At 38.4% G+C, this 21,773-nt stretch overlaps 1 protein-coding gene across 1 annotated transcript in view; it reads right to left on the bottom strand.

Annotated features, from left to right (window-relative positions):
• Positions 1–21,773, bottom strand: part of LOC119734741 (THO complex subunit 4-A-like) — a 53,249-nt gene that overhangs the window by 18,245 nt on the left and 13,231 nt on the right. The window contains exons 2-5 of the mRNA XM_038208285.1: positions 21,430–21,582; positions 14,843–14,990; positions 2,241–2,358; positions 1,919–2,069 (exon numbers count right to left, since the gene is read on the bottom strand). Coding sequence (XP_038064213.1) covers positions 1,919–2,069; positions 2,241–2,358; positions 14,843–14,990; positions 21,430–21,582 — 570 coding nt within the window. The remainder of the gene's footprint in view (positions 1–1,918; positions 2,070–2,240; positions 2,359–14,842; positions 14,991–21,429; positions 21,583–21,773) is intronic.

The following is a 21,773-nucleotide window of genomic DNA, read 5'->3' as shown; positions in this document are numbered from 1 at the left end:
GTAAATGAATTACTGGCAAAGTGTCGAAAATGCCCTCTGAAAATTGACATTTTTTTTTAAATTTCTGTGTACAAAGTCTATGGGAAAAATTAAATATTCAAAATTCTATAATAAATCACATGATGACATCAGCATGACGAAAAGTTTCAGCGCACATCTTCAGATGGTGGTCTAAGTGTGTGCCAGGTTTGAAGTCGATCGGATTTGAAAAAAAGCCAAAAGTGACTTGTAGAACGAAAACACGTGTTTTCCTATGAGAAAAAAGTCTAAAAAACAAAAGAGAAAAAAAAAATAACAGAAACAAGAGCTGTTTCGGTGTGTACACCGAAACAGCTAAAAATTGGTGATGACGTCATCATGACTTCAACTCAGATTTTGCATACTATTAACACTATCTACCTACCCACAAAGTTTCAAGACAATTGGACTTACCCTTATAAGTGTTTTTAAAACTCACATTTTTGATGACGTCATCATGACGTCACATATTTTTCAAAAAAAAAATTGTGCAGATACCTATTACATAACAAACCTAATACAAAAAGAATTTTGAATTTAGCATGTTTGAAGCCAATCGGATGAGTAATAGTGTTTAATTTTGTAGGCAGAATAAAATTGTAAATATTTTAAAAATCGTTAAAAATCTACCGATGACATCATCGTGACATCATTTCAGATTTTGTGTACAAGTACTGTTATCTACCCACCCACCAAGTTTCATGACGATTGGACCTTCCCTTATATGTGATTTAAAAAAGTGTATTTTTGATGATGTCATAATTACGTCAATCAATTTTCACCATTTTGTGAATATACTTGTTATCTCGCAAACATAATACAAAAAGAATTTTGAATATAACATATTGGGTTCGTGAGATATGGCTTAAAGGTCCAAAACTTCAAAAATCTATATAAAATCACAAGATGACATCATGATGACGTCACGATGACGTCACGATGACGTCACCTCAACTTTTACATATAACACATCCCGGCCTACCTACATACCGAGTTTCAGCCCAATCGGACTTACTGTTCTTTAGATATATGGTCTTAAAGTTTGCATGTTTAAGATGACGTCACGTGACCCATGATAACGTAATCATGACGTCACTCTTCGGGACACAAGCTCACTGTGGGGTCGTTATACAGGGTAAGTTTCATCAGAATACGAGTATGTTTTAGGTCAAAAGTGGCGTGGTTAATAAAACATGTACAAAGTCTATGGGATTTAGTTTAGAATAAAAAGAAAAGGGGGGAAAAAAGAAATATAAAAAATCAGAACAAAAACAATGCTTTTCTTCTTTTAAGCAGAAAAGCAAAAAGAATTTAAAAAATCGGAACAAAAACAATGCTTTTTCCGCTTTTAAGCAGAAAAGCAAAACTTCAAAGTGCAGGCGGCCCGGTGGGTAAAAAAATCCACCTGGCCGCTGGACTGGAAACAATCAATCTTTTTTTTGGCCTGAACTAAAGCATGTCTCAATACATGAAATATGCCACTTATTTCCGTGTCCGTTGTTTGTGGAGTGAAAAACAAAACAAAACAAAAAAACCACATCGCCGCATCAAGTCTGGAACTTTGGTCTGACCAAAACATTGTCAAAACATCGTCGGAACTTCGTCATGTTTTCCTACTCTTTTGAAGTTTTTGACCAAAAAGGTATTTATGAATGGGAATAGTAATGTGGCAGAGCAGTATTAAACGTCTGCTTTAAAAGTTGGTAGGGCCTGGTCGCCAGTAATGGTCCGAACCCAATTATTTGGACCATGCACCTACCCGGTTTTAAACCAGACATTCCAAACTGCTCCACCACATTATTATTCTCTTAATATAAGATGAATTAGTAAAAGACTTAATTACAACTTAAAATCATTAGAATCTGTCCCATTTACATGTAAACTGCAGAAACTCACTTACCTGAGCATTGTATGCGTCTAACTGCGCATCTAACTCCTCCGCAGTGGGAGTCGGTCCTTTATTGCCGCCTCGGCCACGCCCTCGGCCACCGCGTCCCCTGAAGCCACCACGCCCCTGGTTACGCCCACCTCTCATGTTATACTGGTTGCGCCTAGCATTTGAAAATGACAAAAAAAACATTCATCACTCACCACAAAAGTGAACTTGATGAGAACAAAATATTACCCTCTTTTAATCATCTGTTAAAATTCAATTGCAATACACCATGGGGTCTTAGACTTGCCAATAAACAAATATTTTTCATGGCCACATGTCAACTAACCCTCCTCCAACTCTTCCCCGTTGTATCCTTCCCTGGTTTCCTGTCCTCTGGGTTGGTGGTCTCATCTGTTGTTCATACTCAAGTGGTGACGTAACCAGCTCAATGTTCATGGGGCTACCTGCAAAGAAGATGATTAAAAAGAAAAGGGCGGTGATCCTACGTTGTTTATTATTAGGCCCAAATACTGCAGTTTTTGGTCTTGTGCAATGCACATGACCATCGAAAATTCCACTGGAATTTCTGTGATTTGTTTTACTTTTATTGGCGAGGCATGTACCTTTAGTTCATCGCCGTTATAATTATGTGTGCAAAGGGTGTGTATCCAGTTCGTACATGGGGGTACTTAAACTTAAACATGGGTATTGCACACGGTGAAGCATTGTACAACTTGAGTGTTTAGCCAATGGACTGATTGGCTTGTAATCAGCAGTGCATGCACGTGTATGACAAAGTCACTTACGAATGCGAAAAGCCCTATGTTCTGTTCGAACTGTTCCACTTTTCCCATAGGTTTTGTACACGTTTATATTCTACAAGCCACTTTGGAAATTATTTTAAATCCGATCAACTTTAAACCTGGCATAATCATTAACCATTATCTGAAGATGTATGCCGAAACCTTTCGTCATCGTGATGTCATCAGGGGTTACGTGACATCAATTTAACTGTTCATTTTTCACAGTCTTATAACTATAGAACTATTGGACTGATTTATCTCAAACTCAGTAGGTACATGTACATAGATGAAAATTGGTATTCCAAGGTCATGTGACCCCTACTTCCGGTGTTACCCAAAGTGTTAGTTTCAGACCCTTATTATCATATCTCATGAATTATAAATCTGATCGGGTTGATAAGGCCAAACAAAAAAAATGGTGTGTTTATGGTAACCCGAACGATCTGGAATTTGTATGGCCAAATTGCCGACCTCAAACTTTTTATTGCCATTTTGAAGGTTGATATTAATAATTCTTAAATGAACAAATTTCAAACATTTCAAGTAGCCTACTTTCAATTATTTGCCACGAACATAAACCATTTTCCACACTTGAAACTGACCATGATTTGACACAAACATACCTGTGTTAAACGTGCGAAAATCACGACGATCTCAAAACTTGAATTCTCAAACTACATAAAGTACGATTATTTTTGCACAAATGCATCGGGGTAAACTAGTGCGCCTGGCTGACGGACGGCAGGGCTCTCCCCACATACAAACATGCGTATTGTGTATTGGCCCGATATGCTGGAATTGCGGCCCGATACGCCGACAAAAATGCTGATCACATTTTTCAGCCCCAGATACGCACAATATAATTATTATACACGCCATTACAATGCACAAAAATCCTGTTTTTCTGATGCATGTGTGATCAAAATGCACACGATGACGGGTTCTGTCGACCCCCAGCATCCAGGTCTAGCAGCGCATACAGCATGGTACACTGGTTCCCTTCGCGTGCTAACGGAATCAATGCTATGATGAAGAAACAGAACCAGCGACTACAACCTATACATACATCGTACCATGATATGATGATGTAGTGCAATCGGCCGAAGTTGGATTGTAAAAATACCAAACAAACATCGATGGAGAAAGAGAATTTCTGTGAATTAATTCACAGAACGTGATCTTTATTTTCTGTGTATGTGTTTTCCATTAAAATGACGAGATTGCAAAGCTCGAACCTGTGGCCAAACATCGTAGCGTGTTTCTGTAGTAGTGCAAGATTTTCGGCCACGTGGGATGGGCCGTACACAGTGCAGTATAATGCACGGCGCGATGTATGGCCGGCGAGACTGAATGTTGGCGGTGCCAGCAGCGGTGATGTCATTAAGCATATAGTGGAATCACCGACCTCAAATATATTTTTAATTAGGTGAGGCAAGTTTTAATCACTTTTGATGACCAGTCTTGATAATTTTCATGGCGCAATTGAAAATAATCAAGGCACAAAATAAACATGATTCCTTGCTCTAATATTATTATGATGCTCCATTACTCAGCACCCCAAAAAAATTGGCGAAATAATTTTTCCGACCTACCAACGCTAATTTGAAAGGTATGTAATCGGAAGCAAATGTGATTTTTTTTCTTCACCTTAATTTCTTAATTTGAATTTTACTTGTAATCCATACTTTTCTAGTTCAGAGCTTTAAACAGGTTGTGAAATGTTTTTTTTTTTTAAAGTTAACAATTTGGTTTTTTTTTCTTTAATTACAAAAATATTAGGGGCCTACAAGATCTCCTCTGAATTTTAAGGAAAAATCTGGAGTTAAAGAACCCCCAGATTTGCTCTAAAATGCACCAGAGAGCTTCCAAAGTTCAAAATTTTTAGGGGCCCTTAAGCGGGCCCCAAACCCCACGCCATGGCTTTGCAGGTTGTTGAATCACAGCAAAACTTCCCCCACAGGTTTGAAAAATCCTGGGGAGAACCCTGGGATGATACGAATTAATTTGGAATGAAATATATCAATTGAATATCTTGAATGCTTGCATAATTGAATAATGTTTTTATACAATTTTTTTTGCGAAAGAACACGCATGGGCATGCAGAACTGAAATGAAAAAAAAAAAATTACAAAATAAAATTATTTCCCTACCTACCTACCTGGATTTTTTTTCAGGCCGTTACCGTAAACACACCATTCTTTGTTTGGCCTAACTAATAAAAGTAAGAAGCAACATTCAAAGATTAATATGTTGCATTATTATTACTGAGCAGTTTATTATTCTCATGACGTCATAAATATTTAATGAGGCAATATTGTGACCGCCATATCTCCACAATACAATAAGTTATGATTACAGTTCTTTGCACATTTCCTCATATTGGACTGAAAATGCACCTCCTGGAATGTCAAGGTCATGCGACCCTTACTTCCGGTTGTACCAGAAGTGTACTTTTTAAAGGTATTGGTAATAATTTCAATTTTTTTAGATACTTTTTTTTGGAAAAATCATTTGATCATTTTGTTTACGGTCCAACAGACAATCAAAATTGGGAACAGCTCTGTGGTTGTTCACAACCACAATCTCTAGTTTCTTTTTTTTCCCCCCACTTTTATCATACGTTTTGTACACGTTTTCATTCTACAAGCCACTTTGGGAACTTATAAAAATACGATGAACTTTAAACTTTGCATAGTCATTAGCCATCATCTGAAGACGTACATGTATGCCGAACAATTTTGTCATCATGATGTCATCAGGGGTCAAGTGACATCAATTTAAAGGTTCATTTTTTACAGTCTTATAACTATAGAACTAATGGACTGAATGATCTCAAGTTGGCAGGTATACCAAAAAAAACAAAAAACAAGTCAGGTGTGTTTACAAACACAAATGCCCCGCAACCGTGACTGTTCCCATGACATAACACCACTCTTTTAACATCAACTTACATGTACCTTGGTCACATGGAACATTCATTGACAGCATTAGTGTCTTCTGTAGGTTTTATATGAATTAATCCCTAATCCCTATAATCTCAGAATAAAAAAAAGATTTCTATTGTTTTAGCCACTGTGAACTTGACCCTTGACCTTTTGGCCCCAAATTCAATAGGCTTCTTAGGATTACCAAGAACAATCCACAAACCAAATTTGAAGTTCATATGTTAAGTATTTCTCAAGTTATCGCGCTGACAAGATTTCTATTGTTTTAGCCACTGTGAACTTGACACTTGACCTTTTGACCCCAAATGCAATAGGCTTCTTAGGATTGCCAAGAACAATCCACAAACCAAATTTGAAGTTCACATGTAAAGTATTTCTCAAGTTATTGCGCTGACAAGATTTCGATTGTTTTAGCCATGTGAACTTGACCTTTGGCCTTTTGGCCCCAAATGCAAAAGGCTTCTTAGGATTGCCAAAAACAATCCACAAACCAAATTTGAAGTTCACATGTAAAGTATTTCTCAAGTTATCGCGCTGACAAGATTTCTATTGTTTTAGCCACTGTGAACTTGACCTTTGGCCTTTTGGCCCCAAATGCGAAAGGCTTCTTAGGATTGTCAAAAACAATCCACAAACCAAATTTGAAGTTCACATGTAAAGTATTTCTCAAGTTATCGCGCTGACAAGATTTCTATTGTTTTAGCCACTGTGAACTTGACCTTTGGCCTTTTGGCCCCAAATGCGAAAGGCTTCTTAGGATTACCAAGAACAATCCACAAACCAAATTTGAAGTTCATATGTTAAGTATTTCTCAAGTTATCGCGCTGACAAGATTTGTCCGGACACACACACCCACACACCCACCCACCCACACACACACCCACACACCCACCCACCCACCCACCCACCCACCCACGGAAGGACAAGGCGGAAACAGTATGCCCCTTCGGCTTCGCCGCGGGGCATAAAAAACGAAACCCAAATGTCGGGACCAAAACAATTCACATAGGGATGTTTGTGAATTGTTTTCATTTTGCTGAAAGACCACTTATATGTACCTTCCATGGACAGAAGTTTAAAACGGTGCTTATGTTTAAAATTCCAAAACTTGAAAAGTACATGGGTGATTTGAATGATTCTTGTACTAAAAGAAAGCTTATGATTGGGATTGTAACTTTCATATCCTAGATTTTGAAAGTGCTACACAGACCTTCACTAAACAAACTAATCCCGACATTTGGGTTCAGGTTTTTTTTTTACTCACGGTCCTGCTGTATAGACAGTGTTAAAATTGATATGACGTCGTCATCATGACGTCATTATACATGTATGTTGCATCTAGGCCTACTCGTATATATCTTGAGATCGGTTTGGCCTCAAACGCTACATATACAGGGTGGACAAAAAAAAAATAAAACCCATAAAAAATCTGATAAAATGTGATGAAAACGATCTTTTACAAGAAAAATCAGTTCATACATAAGGATGTGCATAATCAATATTTTTCTTGCTTTAAATTTATGATAAAATACATGTACATGTAACTTTTTATGGTCAAAAGCTCAAATCCCTCAACATGTGCCCACGGGGTCATCGCCATTAAAACTGTGATTTTATTAGGAAATTTAGGGAGCCTCTGATTGTCTTAAAACTTGATGGGTAGTAAGTTATGTGAATATCATCACTTAATTTTATTCAACTGAAACTCTCTAGGCATTTTTGCTAGGATGTAACCTAAATCCTGCAACATCCTCCAACTGCCTCCATGTAAAAATTGCATACAACCTCAAACCTGCAAAATCCTCCATTATTTCTTGAATGTGGTCCTTGGAGGGGTGACCACTGCCTCAATCCTGCAAAATCCTCCAGCAATCACTGTCAATATATTGAGGCAGAGCTAGTGACATTCTGGAGCAGTGTGGATGATATGAAGTGTAATCTGGGCCTAAATTATGCATGGCTGAGCATGAACACCAGTGTCAAGACACAGTGCAACCTCCGAAATCAGCAACACATTTGTGCCATTTTGCCTCAATCCTGCAAAATCCTCCACTTTGCAAAGACGATTTTGGAAGATTCAGGAAGGTTAGGGTTAAAGTGTTCCATGTTTCAATAAAAAAAATTTACAATGTTTTGAATGATTTTGAAATAAAATATATTCATAGGTCTTCAAAAATCAAAAATCAATAAACAACCTCAGGCAAAAGCAAGTTGCACTGTCCATTAAGAACAATCAACAAATTCTAGTTAAATTTAGCGTGCTATTACAACTCCAGATAACTGCTGTCATTTTCTTGGTCTCATAATAACCAGTTGATAAAAGACAAGATCACAATTACTTATTTCAGAAGTAGTTATTTCCCATCTGCTAGTTAAGGCTGTGCATCGGAACCGGGTAACTGTTGATGTCAGGAACTGGTTCCGGATTATGGGATGGGGGCCCGTAACCAACTTTACAAATTACGTAATAACTTCTCAGAAAAAGGTTTAGAATGTCAATTGTGGGAAATTTTCAAAATGCAAACAAGGCTACAAGAGAAAACAAAACACATTTCATGCATATGAAGCTCGCGTACGTTGCAGTTTACATAGTACATTATAAAACTAAAGCTCAGTGTACACTATTTTGGGGTTGGGTTTCTTTTACGGGTTCCCGTGTTTTTCTTCAATCGGGTACCCGGTTTCCATGCTACAGGTACAAGTATATACACACCCCTACAACTGGTAGTTCTAAACACAATACATACATGTACCAGTAGTTAATGTTGATACATGTATTATGTCCCCTATCGTCATAAACCTATGCAAACATACATTCTGAGCCAAGTTGTCCTTTGAGTCAAAATCAGTCAGGTGACTGTTTGTAAACTCTTTGGAATTCCATGCATATAACACCACGATTGACTTGTAATGATTGTTTAAGTAACTAGCTATGGGAATGATTTGACAACCTGTGACTCATAGAACAGTTGTTTATGTTGAAATGTGCATGTTGAAATTTGCAATTTTTTACTGTCTGTGACTGTTTAAACAGTAGGAGGGTTAAAGCATCTTATTAGGGCTCGCACACACGCTGGTTGCAACTGGTGATCATTTTGTGTACAAAATGAACGCCCGCAACAAACACGTTAACAGCGTCGCCCAATGATTTTGTTTTAAAAAGTCAGATTTTTCATTTCTCATTTCAAAGTTAAATTTTAATATATTCCTCGTAATTTGGAAAATAGTTGAATCATGTAATGCACTTACATATTTCCCATTTTGATAAGGATTGATGTTGAAATTACACTGGTTTTTGCTGTTTGAAAAGTCTTACTTTATCTCCGAGTACGACAAATGTTGGGTGCACAACATGTTACGTTCACGGGCCATGCGGCGACATGACAGACCGATCTGTGTTCAAGATCGACGGCAAGAATCTTCTGCCCTGGTGACTGTGTTTAACTCGGTCGCGATGGTAGTATCGTATTGCAGACATCAAGAAGCTTATGAAAAGTCCATGATTACTGTGACCATGACCCTCGACATTTCGGCCCCAAATACAATAGGCCTTTGAGGATTGCCAAGAACAATCCACAAACCAAATTTGAAGTTCACATGTAAAGTATTTCTAAAGTTATCACGCTGACAAAAATTCCTTTGTTTTGGCCACTGTGACCTTGACTCTTGATCTTTCGGCCCCCAATGCAATAGTCTTCAGAGGATTGCCAAGAACAATCAACAAACCAAATGTGAAGTTAACATGTAAAGTATGTCCCAAGTTATCGCGCTAACAAAATTTCTTTTGTTTTAGCCACTGTGACCTTGACCCTTGATCTTTTGGCCCCAAATGCAATAGGCTTCTTAGGATTACCAAGAACAATCCACAAACCAAATTTGAAGTTCATATGTTAAGTATTTCTAAAGTAATCGCGCTGACAAGATTTGTCCGGACACACACACCCACCCACCCACGGAAGAACAAGAGGGAAACAGTATGCCCCTTCGGCTTCGCCACGGGGCATAATTAGTAACATTATCAAAGCTTGAATTTCCTTTTTTTTAAGCTGTCAAAATACCATTTTATTTTAGAGTTATAGACAAATTTGTATCGCTATGGATTTTCATCATGGCGCCTTTTGTCGGACATCGCATCCTGTGTCAAAAGACCGATAGTCAAGCTTGATTGAGTTAAAATTAGTTCACCAGCTGATCGTTAAATGTAGACACAAAAACACTAATGTTCGTGTTTGAGCACACGATAATGAATCAGGTAACTAAGAAAATAGAGGTTTCCGGAGCACAAATTTAGGCAATTGTGTAACTTTATGACACCTCTATCTAACGACCTTCCGACTTGTTTGAATGGCAAGGTGCAGTAAAGTGTTGCGGTTGTGCCCAGCGGGCAAAGATGATGTAAACGAAAACAGAAAATTATCACGTTTGAGATCAAGTGCAGCCGAATCATTGTCATGTGATGCGTATTTAACGTGATGCATATCCTACACTAGTCTGAGTATCACCCGTTATCCACGGAGCCAAGTCTCCTGTATAACGTCTGATATGTCAAAGCATGCAGATTTATGCGATCTCGTGCCTCAGCCAATCAGAGTCGACTTTACTAAATCGTGACGTCATTTTATTCCCAAATCAGGACTAAAACTGTGATTGGTCAATTCGAATGCATTGTTTTGTAATACAACACAGCCGGGCACGTTTTGCGTAACATAATACAGAGCGCGTGACCACAGCCTTTGTTGCTGTGTCTGTTTTTTTTAAATCCATGTCTATGACGTGCCAACAGTGAATGACCGAAGACCCTATATAGAAAGCGCCCGCTGATGGTCAAAATCTAAAGATCAAGATGCGGTCGTCTTGCATAATTAACCAGCAAATCTGCTCAAACGTAATAGGCCATGGCTTTCGACATGGTCTATTACATAGACTAATCCTACACTGGTTCCCCTCTATAATCAGTACGGTCAGAATTTCTTAGTGGATACCAGTTGAAATCGATCTCGAAAGACATTCGCTATCAGCGATCATGTTGTGAACACTGGGACAACTACAGTAACGTCACTGCGCCTTGCCATTGAACGGGAAATTTCACTTTTCGCCCACATCGTAAGTAAACCTTAGTACCTCGATCTTAATCATTGATCTCCCCTTGTATCTCAAGTGGTGTACTGGTACATGTACCTAATTATTTTGTGGCCGTTTTGAGGGTTAAATCTGATGTTTACGCCGTTTGACATGTGTGCGTGTACGTATCATAAACTGTGGCATTTGAGAGGCCCATGTGGTGTTGCTTAATTCATTGGTCTATTTGACTCACTTTTTGAAAATGTAAGAAGGATGAAACTTTATAGTATTATTGTTCTGCAGCTTTCAGAATATTCCAATTTAAATTGTGCCAATTTTGGTTGAAATCAGTTGTGGCTAATTACGCATACTAATGAGATTTGCACCAAAAATTGGATAAAACAACCAAAAATTAAGGAATCTTTGTTTTATAACCTAAATGTATTTCTTACTACCAAAATTATTTTTGTTTATTTTTTTTGTCAAATTTGGGCATTCAGAATTGGACTTGTGACATTTATGCATTTTAATGAGCTATATTTGTCCATTTTGGCCAAAATTAGCTTAAAAAGTAGGTTTTTTTCTAGATTTTTGGACCAATAAAAAGACAACCCAAAAATATTTCAAAAACATACAAGACTTTCTAGACACCATGTTTTCCCACTCCTTTTTGCCATTAATTAGCAAACCTACAAGAATAACCAGCTCAACAGCCACTCTAATCGACAATATCTTTACAAACATCCTACCTCCTCCTAAATCAATCAAACTAAAGAATAAGTTGTATCGCAAATTCATAACTAATCGTAGTGAAATCAATCGACTAATCTATACCAGATACAAAAATATCCTCACTAATGTACTGCGGACTGCAAAGAAAAACTACTTTAGCCTTCAGTTCAATAATGAGAAAAAAATTTCAGGAACACTTGGAAAATTATTAATAAAGTGCTTAATAAAAAATCGAAGTCAAATAGTACTACGTCAATCTTGATCAACAGGAACTGTACTGGAAACCCAGCTGAAATTGCGGATCATTTTAACGATTATTTTTCAAATATCGGGTCTAATTTAGCCAAAAATATTCCTCCATGTACTACTAAATATACAAATTTCCTAACTGACCCCAATCCTAACTCAATTTTCTTTTATCCTGCAACTCGCCAAGAAGTGAACAATGTCATATCCAATCTTGATGAGCAAAGCAGTGGCCATGATTCTATCACATCGTTTGTCATTAAAAATACGGCTCCCAACATACCGGTACTTCAGCCCCTCATTTATATAATTAACCTTTCACTATCATCCGGTACTGTCTCAATTAACAATGTAACCTCGTCTCAGTGCACCCTTACTTGTGGAGTTTCTCAAGGTTCTATTCTGGGACCTCTACTTTTTCTTATTTACATTAATGACTTCACTAGGTTTTCTAATCTCTTGTCATACATTTTATTTGCTGATGACTCAAATTTATTTTACAGTCATAAAGATATTGATGTACTAATTAATATTGTAAATTCCGAATTAATTAAAGTATCGGACTGGATCAAGTCCAACAGATTACCTCTAAACCTAAAGAAACCAAGTGTATGTTATTTAGCCGCATTCTCCAACAATTACCAAGAATTATTGCTATTGATAACGCAATGATTTCTGAAACTACTAAATTTTTAGGTATACTCGTTGATAGTAAGTTGTCATGGAAATATCACATTGACCATTTATGTAAAATTGTCTCAAGAAATATAGGTGTTATTAATAGAATAAAAACATTTATTCCCCATTATATTTTGTTTACCTTGTATAATACTCTAGTTTTATCCTACTTAAACTATAGAATACTAGCCTGGGGAAACGCATCCCGGTGTCACCTAAACAGACTCCTTGTACTCCAGAAGAAGGCTTTGCGTATTATAAACAATGCAAATTTCCGAGCCCTTAGTGATCCCCTGTTCTATTCTCACAAATCATTAAATATATGATCTTTACACCTTTCAGCTCGGTATCTTTATGCACCAAATATCTCAGAATGTTATTCCATGTTGTCTTGCATCGGTTTTCACTAGAAACATCGCCACTCATTCTCATGCAACCCGACAATCTGCCCATTATCATCTCCCAAATGTCCGTACCACACTTGCCGAAAAAGCCATTCCCTTCCAAGGTCCCAAGCTATGGAACTCCCTCCAGCGGCCCTTGCAAAATACCAAATCTGATATCATATTAAAAAAAAACTTCAAGCAATTCCTTTTAAATAAATACGCCTAAGCCTTGTTCACTATTTATCTTGTCATAGTTTAATATATGCTCCAATTAATTCGTGACCATTTCATTCTAATAAAATCATCGACATGTACGTATTCTTTCTTTTCACTTTATAATGAAATCGATTTTCTCTTGTTTAGTTCAACTTTGAGTCTTCTTCACTATTTACATGTAACTCTTAGCTACTGATCAGAGGTTCTTCTTGATTGTGTTAATGATTTTGTTCTATCATCATTTTTACATACATATTATTGTAATTTATTTTCATTTATTCCGGTTTGCCTTCCATCCCCATTGTCTTGTTTCGTTCATGTTTGTTGTGTTTATAATCCATTTGTCTGTGTATATAATCATGCCAATTATCGGGGTCCATACCCACAAGCTAAGCTTTCTTATGGATTCCACATCTCTATTACATGTATTTTATTATCTGCTTATTATCTTGTACTCGTGTGAATCATACTGGCCATAACTTTGGATTGCACTGGTCAATTGTGGCCATTTTATCATCATTTGTTTTCTTTTTTTGGGTGGGCTTTACAATGAAAGCAATTTCGTAAACAAATAAAACCTTAAAAAAAAAAAAAGTTCACTACCCCTTATGTTATAACAGCACTGCCATGTGTCATGGGGGACACTTGCCCCCGCACCTCTTTTTGAGCCAACCCCTGACCTGACTTTTGAAATATATTAAGTATTTAACAATCTAAAAACATAAAATGTCAGATATTTCAGGAATATCAAAGGACAATGTGTAGTTTTAAAAAGACATGCTTGGAAAGCAACTAAAGTGGCTAGGAATTGACTTAGATTGCACCACAGACCATCTATAGGCCTTTTCACACTATCTCCGTTTCGAACCGTGTTGAAACCTACCCGGATCCAACCCGGTTCAGCCCGAGTATTTTTCGACACGGATCGGAGAGACGCGACGTTCACACTGTCCTTTACGGGAACGGCCGCTACGTGAACCGTGTAACGTTCAATCCGGCTACGGCCCCTGTGAATTCACACTACAAATTCTCGACACGGATCGCATTCGGCACAGGGCGCTGCGATGATTTTCTCAATCCCATAATGCATTGCGACGCACGAGGCTTACGGACAGGCCGGTGTGCAGCGTGAATTTACTACTCTGTGCAATACGGACTCATTGGTAGTATTGCGCATGCCTATTGGGAGAAGGACCTGTCACGTGAAAGGGTTTGACCAATAATAAGAGAGTAAACGAATCCGATTTGGGAGTCCGATTTTTGTACGACACCAGCGCAGCTGTGTGCAATATTTCCAAAATGGCTCCGGTCATTTCGTTAGACGATTCGTTCTATTTAACATTAGAAATGTACATTTTGGGGGTACATTTTGCGGACCTAATACAAGCCCAGACTCGGTAAAGGATGCTCCATACACCGATACATTATTCGATGATAATTAGGGAGCGATTGTTTTGGGATCGGTGTTTGTGACGGCGATAGTGGTGGAGGGAAATATTATGCTTGGCGTGTCAGATTTTCGGTAAAATGTCGGCCTCAACTCAACACGGATCGGCCGTGAGTGACTCAACCCGGGGCGGTTCACACTGTCATTTTCGACACGGTTCACGCCGAAAAATGCAATTTCGATCCGGGTTGAGATTTTCAACCCTGGTCCCTCCCAGGGTTGATTTCGATCCGGCTAGAGCACTCTACCCGGGTCGGAACCGGGTTGAAACTTTAGAAGTGGGAAAAGGGTTGAAAAAAATCTCGTGGTTGGAACCGGTTCCAACCCGGAGATTTTGGACAGTGTGAAAAGGCCTTATAATCCAAACCTTTCTGTGGCCTTGAGATACAAAAATGGCTTTAAATGAAAAAAAAAATGTTTCTATTCCTTCTTACCATCTAAGGGTACATTATTATACTGCTTCATGGCTTTGATGGCATCTGCTTTCCTCTGAAAGACCACATCAGCTGTGCCTTGACTTCTGCCTGATTGGTCGTAGTGGACAGCCCCATGAAGTAAGACCCCAAAATCTCCAAATAATTCCTGCATTAATACAAATAAAGAGATATATTTACTGGACATTTGGATTGTTTTTGTTCCAAAATTCAGGGTGATCAGGCATGAAACTATTTCATTGGCCATTATCCATTTCAGTTTTGGATGTTTCTGTTAAAACAGAAAAGTATGATGTAATTAGCTGTTTCGGCAGACACCGAAACGGCTCAAGTTTTTGTTAAGTTTTTTTTTCTTTTGGGCTTTTTCAACATTTTGAGAAAAAAAAAATTCCATAAAGATAAAAAATAGTATCAAACACTTTCGATCACCAGTGAGCAATTTTACACAGGGCCGAGTTAAAAGGGTTAAAAGTGCATTTTCAATGGCCTATATCTAGAGAACTACAAGTTGGATTGGCTTGAGGTGTACATACCTTATACATAGACAGGGACGTGTTAAAGATGAAAATTGAAGTGACGTCATGTGAGTTATTATAGCTTTTTGAATTTTTGAACCGTAAAGCCATATCTCACAAATGCAACATGCTAAATTAAAAATTCTTTTTGTATTTTTGTTAGGATATAGATAGGCCTAGATGCATGAAATTTTGAAAATGTGTGACGTCATGTTAACATCATCAAACATGTGATTTTTCAAAACACATCTTCATGAAATTTGGTGAGAAGTTCGATAATGTTAAAAATATGCAAAATCAACTTTACTTTGAGCATCAGAGCACTCCCTGACCTCATGCCAATCAGAACCCTGTATCCATGAACCGAATGATCAAATTCCAGACTCGGGCACAGGACGCGTGATCAAAGTTTTGGAGATGTGCTTAGCGGCAACTGTTCTAAGCTTAGGTCGCCAAATAATTCCGACATGATTGATATGGCCAATTGGAGAAATGGCAAAAGGACAATTCTAGAGATCTTTACCACTCATGAGCAATAAATCAAGCATTGCTTTAGCACGAGTCTGAAACTCAACAATTTGGTGTACATCATTACCTCTGAGAATAGATTGTATATTCATGCGATTGAAATCACCTAAAATCAAAATAGCATTATCCGGATACAATGTTCGTAAACGGTCCATACTGTTCAACAGATGCTCCGTTAATTGAGTTTGACGAGGAGGGTTCGTTGTTATACACTGCACAAACAGCAACTGCCGATAGATCTTGGGAGGTGTTTAGGTCTTATTTTGACCCACACACATTCCAACCCGTCTGGTACGTCAATAACATCCAGCTTGGCTATAAAGGACATGTCATTGTTGACATAGATGGCGGCGACTCCTCCACGTTGACCTTCCCGACATTTGGAGGAGAAATTGTAGTTGGATATTTGAATTTGATTCTCAGGGATATCTCTGGAGAACCATGATTCAGTTATTACCCCGACATCAACTTTATTTTGCTGGAAGACTACTGCTGCTTCGTCAAGTTTATTGACAAGAGATTGAGCATTTGTCAAGTAGAAAACTGGGAGATCAGAACGAGAGGGAACACTCTGGTGCTGTTATGGGTCATCATCAGATCGACGAGCAAGAGACACATCCGGACAAGATGGGATATTAGTCAGTATTCTAGGTCTCCCATTCGTTCAGCAATATTGAGGTGTGGTACGTTGTGGCAATCTGCTGACCCGGAAGAAAATATAGCAGATATGAACTACAACAACTGAATCAAGGACACTGAGCTCTGATCTCTCATGTACTTGAGGAAACTCTAAAAAAAAAAAATGGTATCTATCACAGATGTAGGGGACGACGAAGTGGTGCTCATATGCATAGGAAAATCACTGTGAGACTGTACACCTAGACTTGTACCAGTCTTTTGCTTACTTTCGTCCAAAAAGGGGAAAACAGTGGAAATCCGGAAATCTGGATCGTCTCAAGGAAATTCCGGTTCGTCTCACATAAATTCCAGAAAAATCCGGACAAATCTCACCCCTGATTTGAAAAGAAAATCAAGGTAGGAACAAATATATCTGGGGGAGACAAATTTAGAGATTGACCCTTGGTTAGTTAGAAAGCTCATCTCTGTAATAAAATGTATGCCTCTTGGTTCCAAGCGCAAGTGACCTGCAGCTAGAGGGCATGAAGTTCACTTCTTCGACATGCTGCAGAGGCTGCCAACAGAAAGGCTGTTTTAACCCTCAGACACAAAAGGCTCAAAAGGGGGCTTTAGCCAACTTGTGAAGAATAGTACCATGGTCCCAATGTGGAGTCAGTGTCCTTATTGTGGTTTCTTGATGAACATACCTTTAATGAGATAAGGGAATTAAAGGTTGGAACTATCGTTAAAGCCCTTATAAATACTCCAATAGCCAATTTGTAGTCCCAAATTAAAGCCATCTGGAGATCAGAGTTTTATAGTTGGACGAAGAAACCCCCAGCCATTAAAGATGCAGAACTGACATTGATAGTTTTTCTGGGAACATCATTTGACATACCATGTAGTGTTGTAAGTGATTGTCTGAAGTACTTCTTGTTGAAGCCAACTTACCCTTTGCAGCCAAGGCTGCAGCGGCCTCTGAAAAGCCTGTTGATAGGAGGGCAATTTGATAGCATCTAGGCAAAAAGATAAGGACTGTCTGGATCTAACCTCAACCAACTTCATGGCTCATACCAAGTTACAATGAGTAATGTATTTGAATATAATATAATTTAAACATTTTGTTCTGTATCTCAATACATGAAATGCTGACTTTACAACCAGTTTGTGGTGGACAGCCATGTTATTTTCATTTCAAAAACAAAACCAGCCATCTCCCTTTCCTACCTTATCAGCTCTGCTTTTAGCTCTCTGGTTCCATTTCACTTGCAATTTGCCGTAAATATAACACTAAACATAATACTATAGTACCGTAATTTTCGGAATATAAGCCGCGGCTTATACGTTGATTTTGCCCAAGAAAATGTTTACTGCGGCTAGTTATACGCAGGGCGGCTTATACGCCGAGCCTTGAAGAATAAAAATAAGACGTGTAGTTAAGGCCAAAAAAAAGAATAGTTCTGCTTCCGGTTACCCGACCGACCCTATTTTTAGGCTGCGACCCTAAAAAATTTTATCGGCAATTCCAAAAACAAAAACAAACAAAAAAGATTAATAAATAAAAATAAAAACCTTATGTCTTGTCTGTCTTCACAAAATACCTCTCAACAACCCTTTTGCATCAAAAAATGCTTGTATTTATTGTTTTCTTACTTACATTCGCTATTTTTTCAAAAGAAACCTCCGTTATTTTTACAAATTCGCTGCGCGATTCAACTACTTCGCAATTCGATGTCTATAATCACGTGCGTAATAAGCGCAATGCGGCGACGACTGGTTCCCGCCGCGCCGCGCAGGAGCCAATTATGAAAATGCGGTAACTAGTCTGTGCAGGGCTATGCGATGTTAGCGCTAGCATGGCTATGCAGGCGCAGGCACGTGCTCTGTCAACTGGTCGGAATCGACATCGTAAAAATGCTGAGAAAGACATCGTAAAAATGCCAAGAAAACACCGATGGAGAAAGAACATTTTTGCAAGTTAATTCACAGTTTTGATCTAGCTTGTCTGTGTATGTATTTTCCGTGTTCAAGAGTTCATTTTGAGATCGCACTACTCGTATTTGGAGTGATACAATGCAGCGTGTTTCCTGAAATGTTCGACCCGTTGGCCGCGGGCCACACATGTACAAATGTACATGTACAGTGCATCACACACTTCGGAGTTTTGGCCAGCTCCCGTTCTTGACTAGCGTTGTGCCTATGGTGCGAACGACCTGAATTTCCCACAATTTTTTTTACGAATTATCGAACTTAAATATATTGACAATAATTAAGGTAGGTTTTATTCACTTTTTGTGGCCATTTTGTGTATAGCTTTCGTAGTGCAATAGAAATAGTTCAGGCTAAAACTTCGCATATAATTGAATACCCCATTCAATCTGTATAAAAAAAATTGGCAAAAAAAAAAAAAATTCTGACCGACCGACCCTATTTTTGAAAGACATGTAATCGGAAGCAGAACTATTTTTTTTTTTGGCCTAATGTACTGGTATAAGAAAAGAGATGTTGCTGAAATGAATTATCAATTAAGAAAGTCATTAACACACCGGAACTCAAAAGGTATCGAGCGGTAAAAAGTACGGTAAAAAGTACGGTGAAAGCTGTCTTCGACGCTTGCCACTTAGTCGTACGTGATATGGAGGAATCCTCCATGGTGATAGCGCAGCTGCATGATGCATGTGCTTTCCCCAGCGGACCACACCATTTGTGGTAATGAAGGGGTGTACTTTCTTGGGAACAATAATTACCAATATTTCCGCTGTTAAAAAAAATTAAAAAGACGACCAATACTTTTTATGGTGTTCAAAACATTTCTTTATTAAGTAATCAGTTGTTCAACTATTATATTGAAATTAAAAGTATTAAAATAAAACTGCCTATGTATAATGCACAAAGATTTCTATTTTATTATCGCGGCGGTGCGGCACGGCGCGTTGCGGCCATGGTGCTCTGTCTTTGCAAAAATTAAATAATTGTCAACAGAGGGTGCTATCGTTGAAGTGCGCTCCCTTGATGCGATCCTTGCAAAGACGTCTTTCTGCGGCCGAATTGAGAACCCATGACGCTCAGGAAGACTCTAAATAAGTTCTAAATACTTGCTAAACTGTTATATTGATTGTACATGAACATAACTCCACTGTTTTCCCTGATGTCTGGGTCAGGTAGGGTTTTAAACCACTGTGCTATGGGTCTTTACATATGAAGTTTCATTAGAATACGAGTTTGTTTTAGGTCCAAAGTGACGCGGTCAATAAAACATGTACAAAGTCTATGGGATTTGGGTTAGAACAAAAAGAATAGGGGGGAAAAAAGGGGAAAAAAATCAGAACAAAAACAATGCTTTTCCGCTTTTAAGCGGAAAAGCAAACAAACAAACAAACAAAACAAAAATAAATCTTAACGAAAACAAAGGCTGTTTCGGCTGGTTGCCGAAACAGCCAAAAAAAATCTTAACAAAAACAAAGGCTGTTTCGGCCGGTTGCCGAAACAGCCAATTAATAATAATAATAATTTGGGAGGCTAATGAACCTTACTTGCAGCTGAGAAGCTGAATTGCGAAGGATGAGGCTACAACGTGGTTGAGCTGCTGGCATGTAAAGACGCCTCTGGCAGCCAGCCACATCGACCCATATACGGTATGACCACAGAGCACAGCCTGAGAGCGAAAGTGTTCAATTTTTCCGGAGGAAGGAAAACCGGAGGGCCCAGAGAAAAACCCTTATGGCACAGGAGAGAACCAATGCACAACTCTACTCATGTATAGCATGTATGGTCCGTGGACGGGATTCAAACCAGGGCCACAGTGGTGAGAGGCAAGCACTTTGCGCACAAGCCACCCATGCCACCCAACAAACAGGCGTTTAGGTTATTAAAGGTGAACCTATTATGAGAAACTCAGTTTTGTCTTAACTCAGTTTTAGTTTGTTACAAGTCATCCATGATTTAATATCTGACATGCATATATTCAAGGTTTCAAAGGCACGAATTCGTTCATTGGGAGATTTGGGATGAAACGAAATATAAAATTGTGTGTTGTTGGCATAGCAATGGTGTGACACACCATACATTGTAATGACGGGCTATGTCTCCAACAGTGAGTGTGTAAATGGAATAACCAAGTGGCCCCAAAAACAGAAACCCTGTGGTAGTCCAACACAGACTTGAGTAGGATTCGATTTTTTACCCCCTAAGTTCTACTCCGGTTGACCAGTCTGCAAGATATGACTTAAACCAATTCAGTGCAACATCACAAACACCAATTCTGGATGAGAGACGAGATGTTTATCTATGGTGTCGATCGATCTGCTGCTGAAAGGTCAAAAAGTACCAGGAAGGTAACCCAATTTAAATCAAGATCAGTCATAATGTCATTTTCACTTTGATGAGTGTGGTTTCTGAACTGTGGTGTGTCCTGTATGCTGATAAAAACGGGATAATCCGATTAAAATCGAAAAGGTTGGCAGGTGTGAAAAAGTTACCAACTTCCAATTATAACTCTTGAACAAAATAATCAATGTTTGTATTTTGTAATCCGATAGATCATTAATTAATTGATCAACATTTTTTATCCGTATGTAAAGTCGCTTGACCTTTACTTCTGGGGTTACTTTAAGGTTAAAATTAGGTGAATTCAAACTATAGACATGAGCCTTGTATCAAAACTAACAAATAGTTCTTCAATCCTGTTTATGGGATGATGATGATAAAGCCTGGTATGAACCTGAATTGTGATCGCAAGGTTTTTTTTTTTAATGTGATGCATCATGACGTCATCAGGTATCAAATTACAAGCGATTTAAGGTCAAAATTTGAAGAAATAATTTATACGCTAGCAATTTAGGTGCAAGATTTTTTTAAATGCGGAAATCCGTGGAAAGTTGCATGCCTGACTGGTAAAACTTGCAATTGATAGCGCTCTTTTCTTACCTTGATGTCATCATCAGAGACTCCATAATCTAGATTGGAGACAACAAGCCGTCCTTGCTGGTTTTGGCCACTGATGGTGCCACTGGTTCTGTACCTGCCAGAGCCAGCCCCCTCATACATGTCATGCTGCCACTGGTCTGGTACCTGTTTCGGCTGTGGATAGAGTAACAATTAACAAAATGCAACAGTTAGGTACAGGGAAAGATTATGGTGACTACAGTGTACATGTATCTCTGATAGTGGAAACAGTTCTACACAGTAGAGTATTGGAAACGCTATAACAAATTATTCAACTGCATTTGAACTTCAAAGTGGACATGACCATCAACATTTCAAATGGACTT

Source organism: Patiria miniata, unplaced genomic scaffold (assembly GCF_015706575.1).
Source record: "Patiria miniata isolate m_02_andy unplaced genomic scaffold, ASM1570657v1 HiC_scaffold_28, whole genome shotgun sequence".
Lineage (NCBI taxonomy): Eukaryota > Metazoa > Echinodermata > Asteroidea > Valvatida > Asterinidae > Patiria > Patiria miniata.
This window is presented reverse-complemented; position numbering and strand designations above follow the sequence as displayed.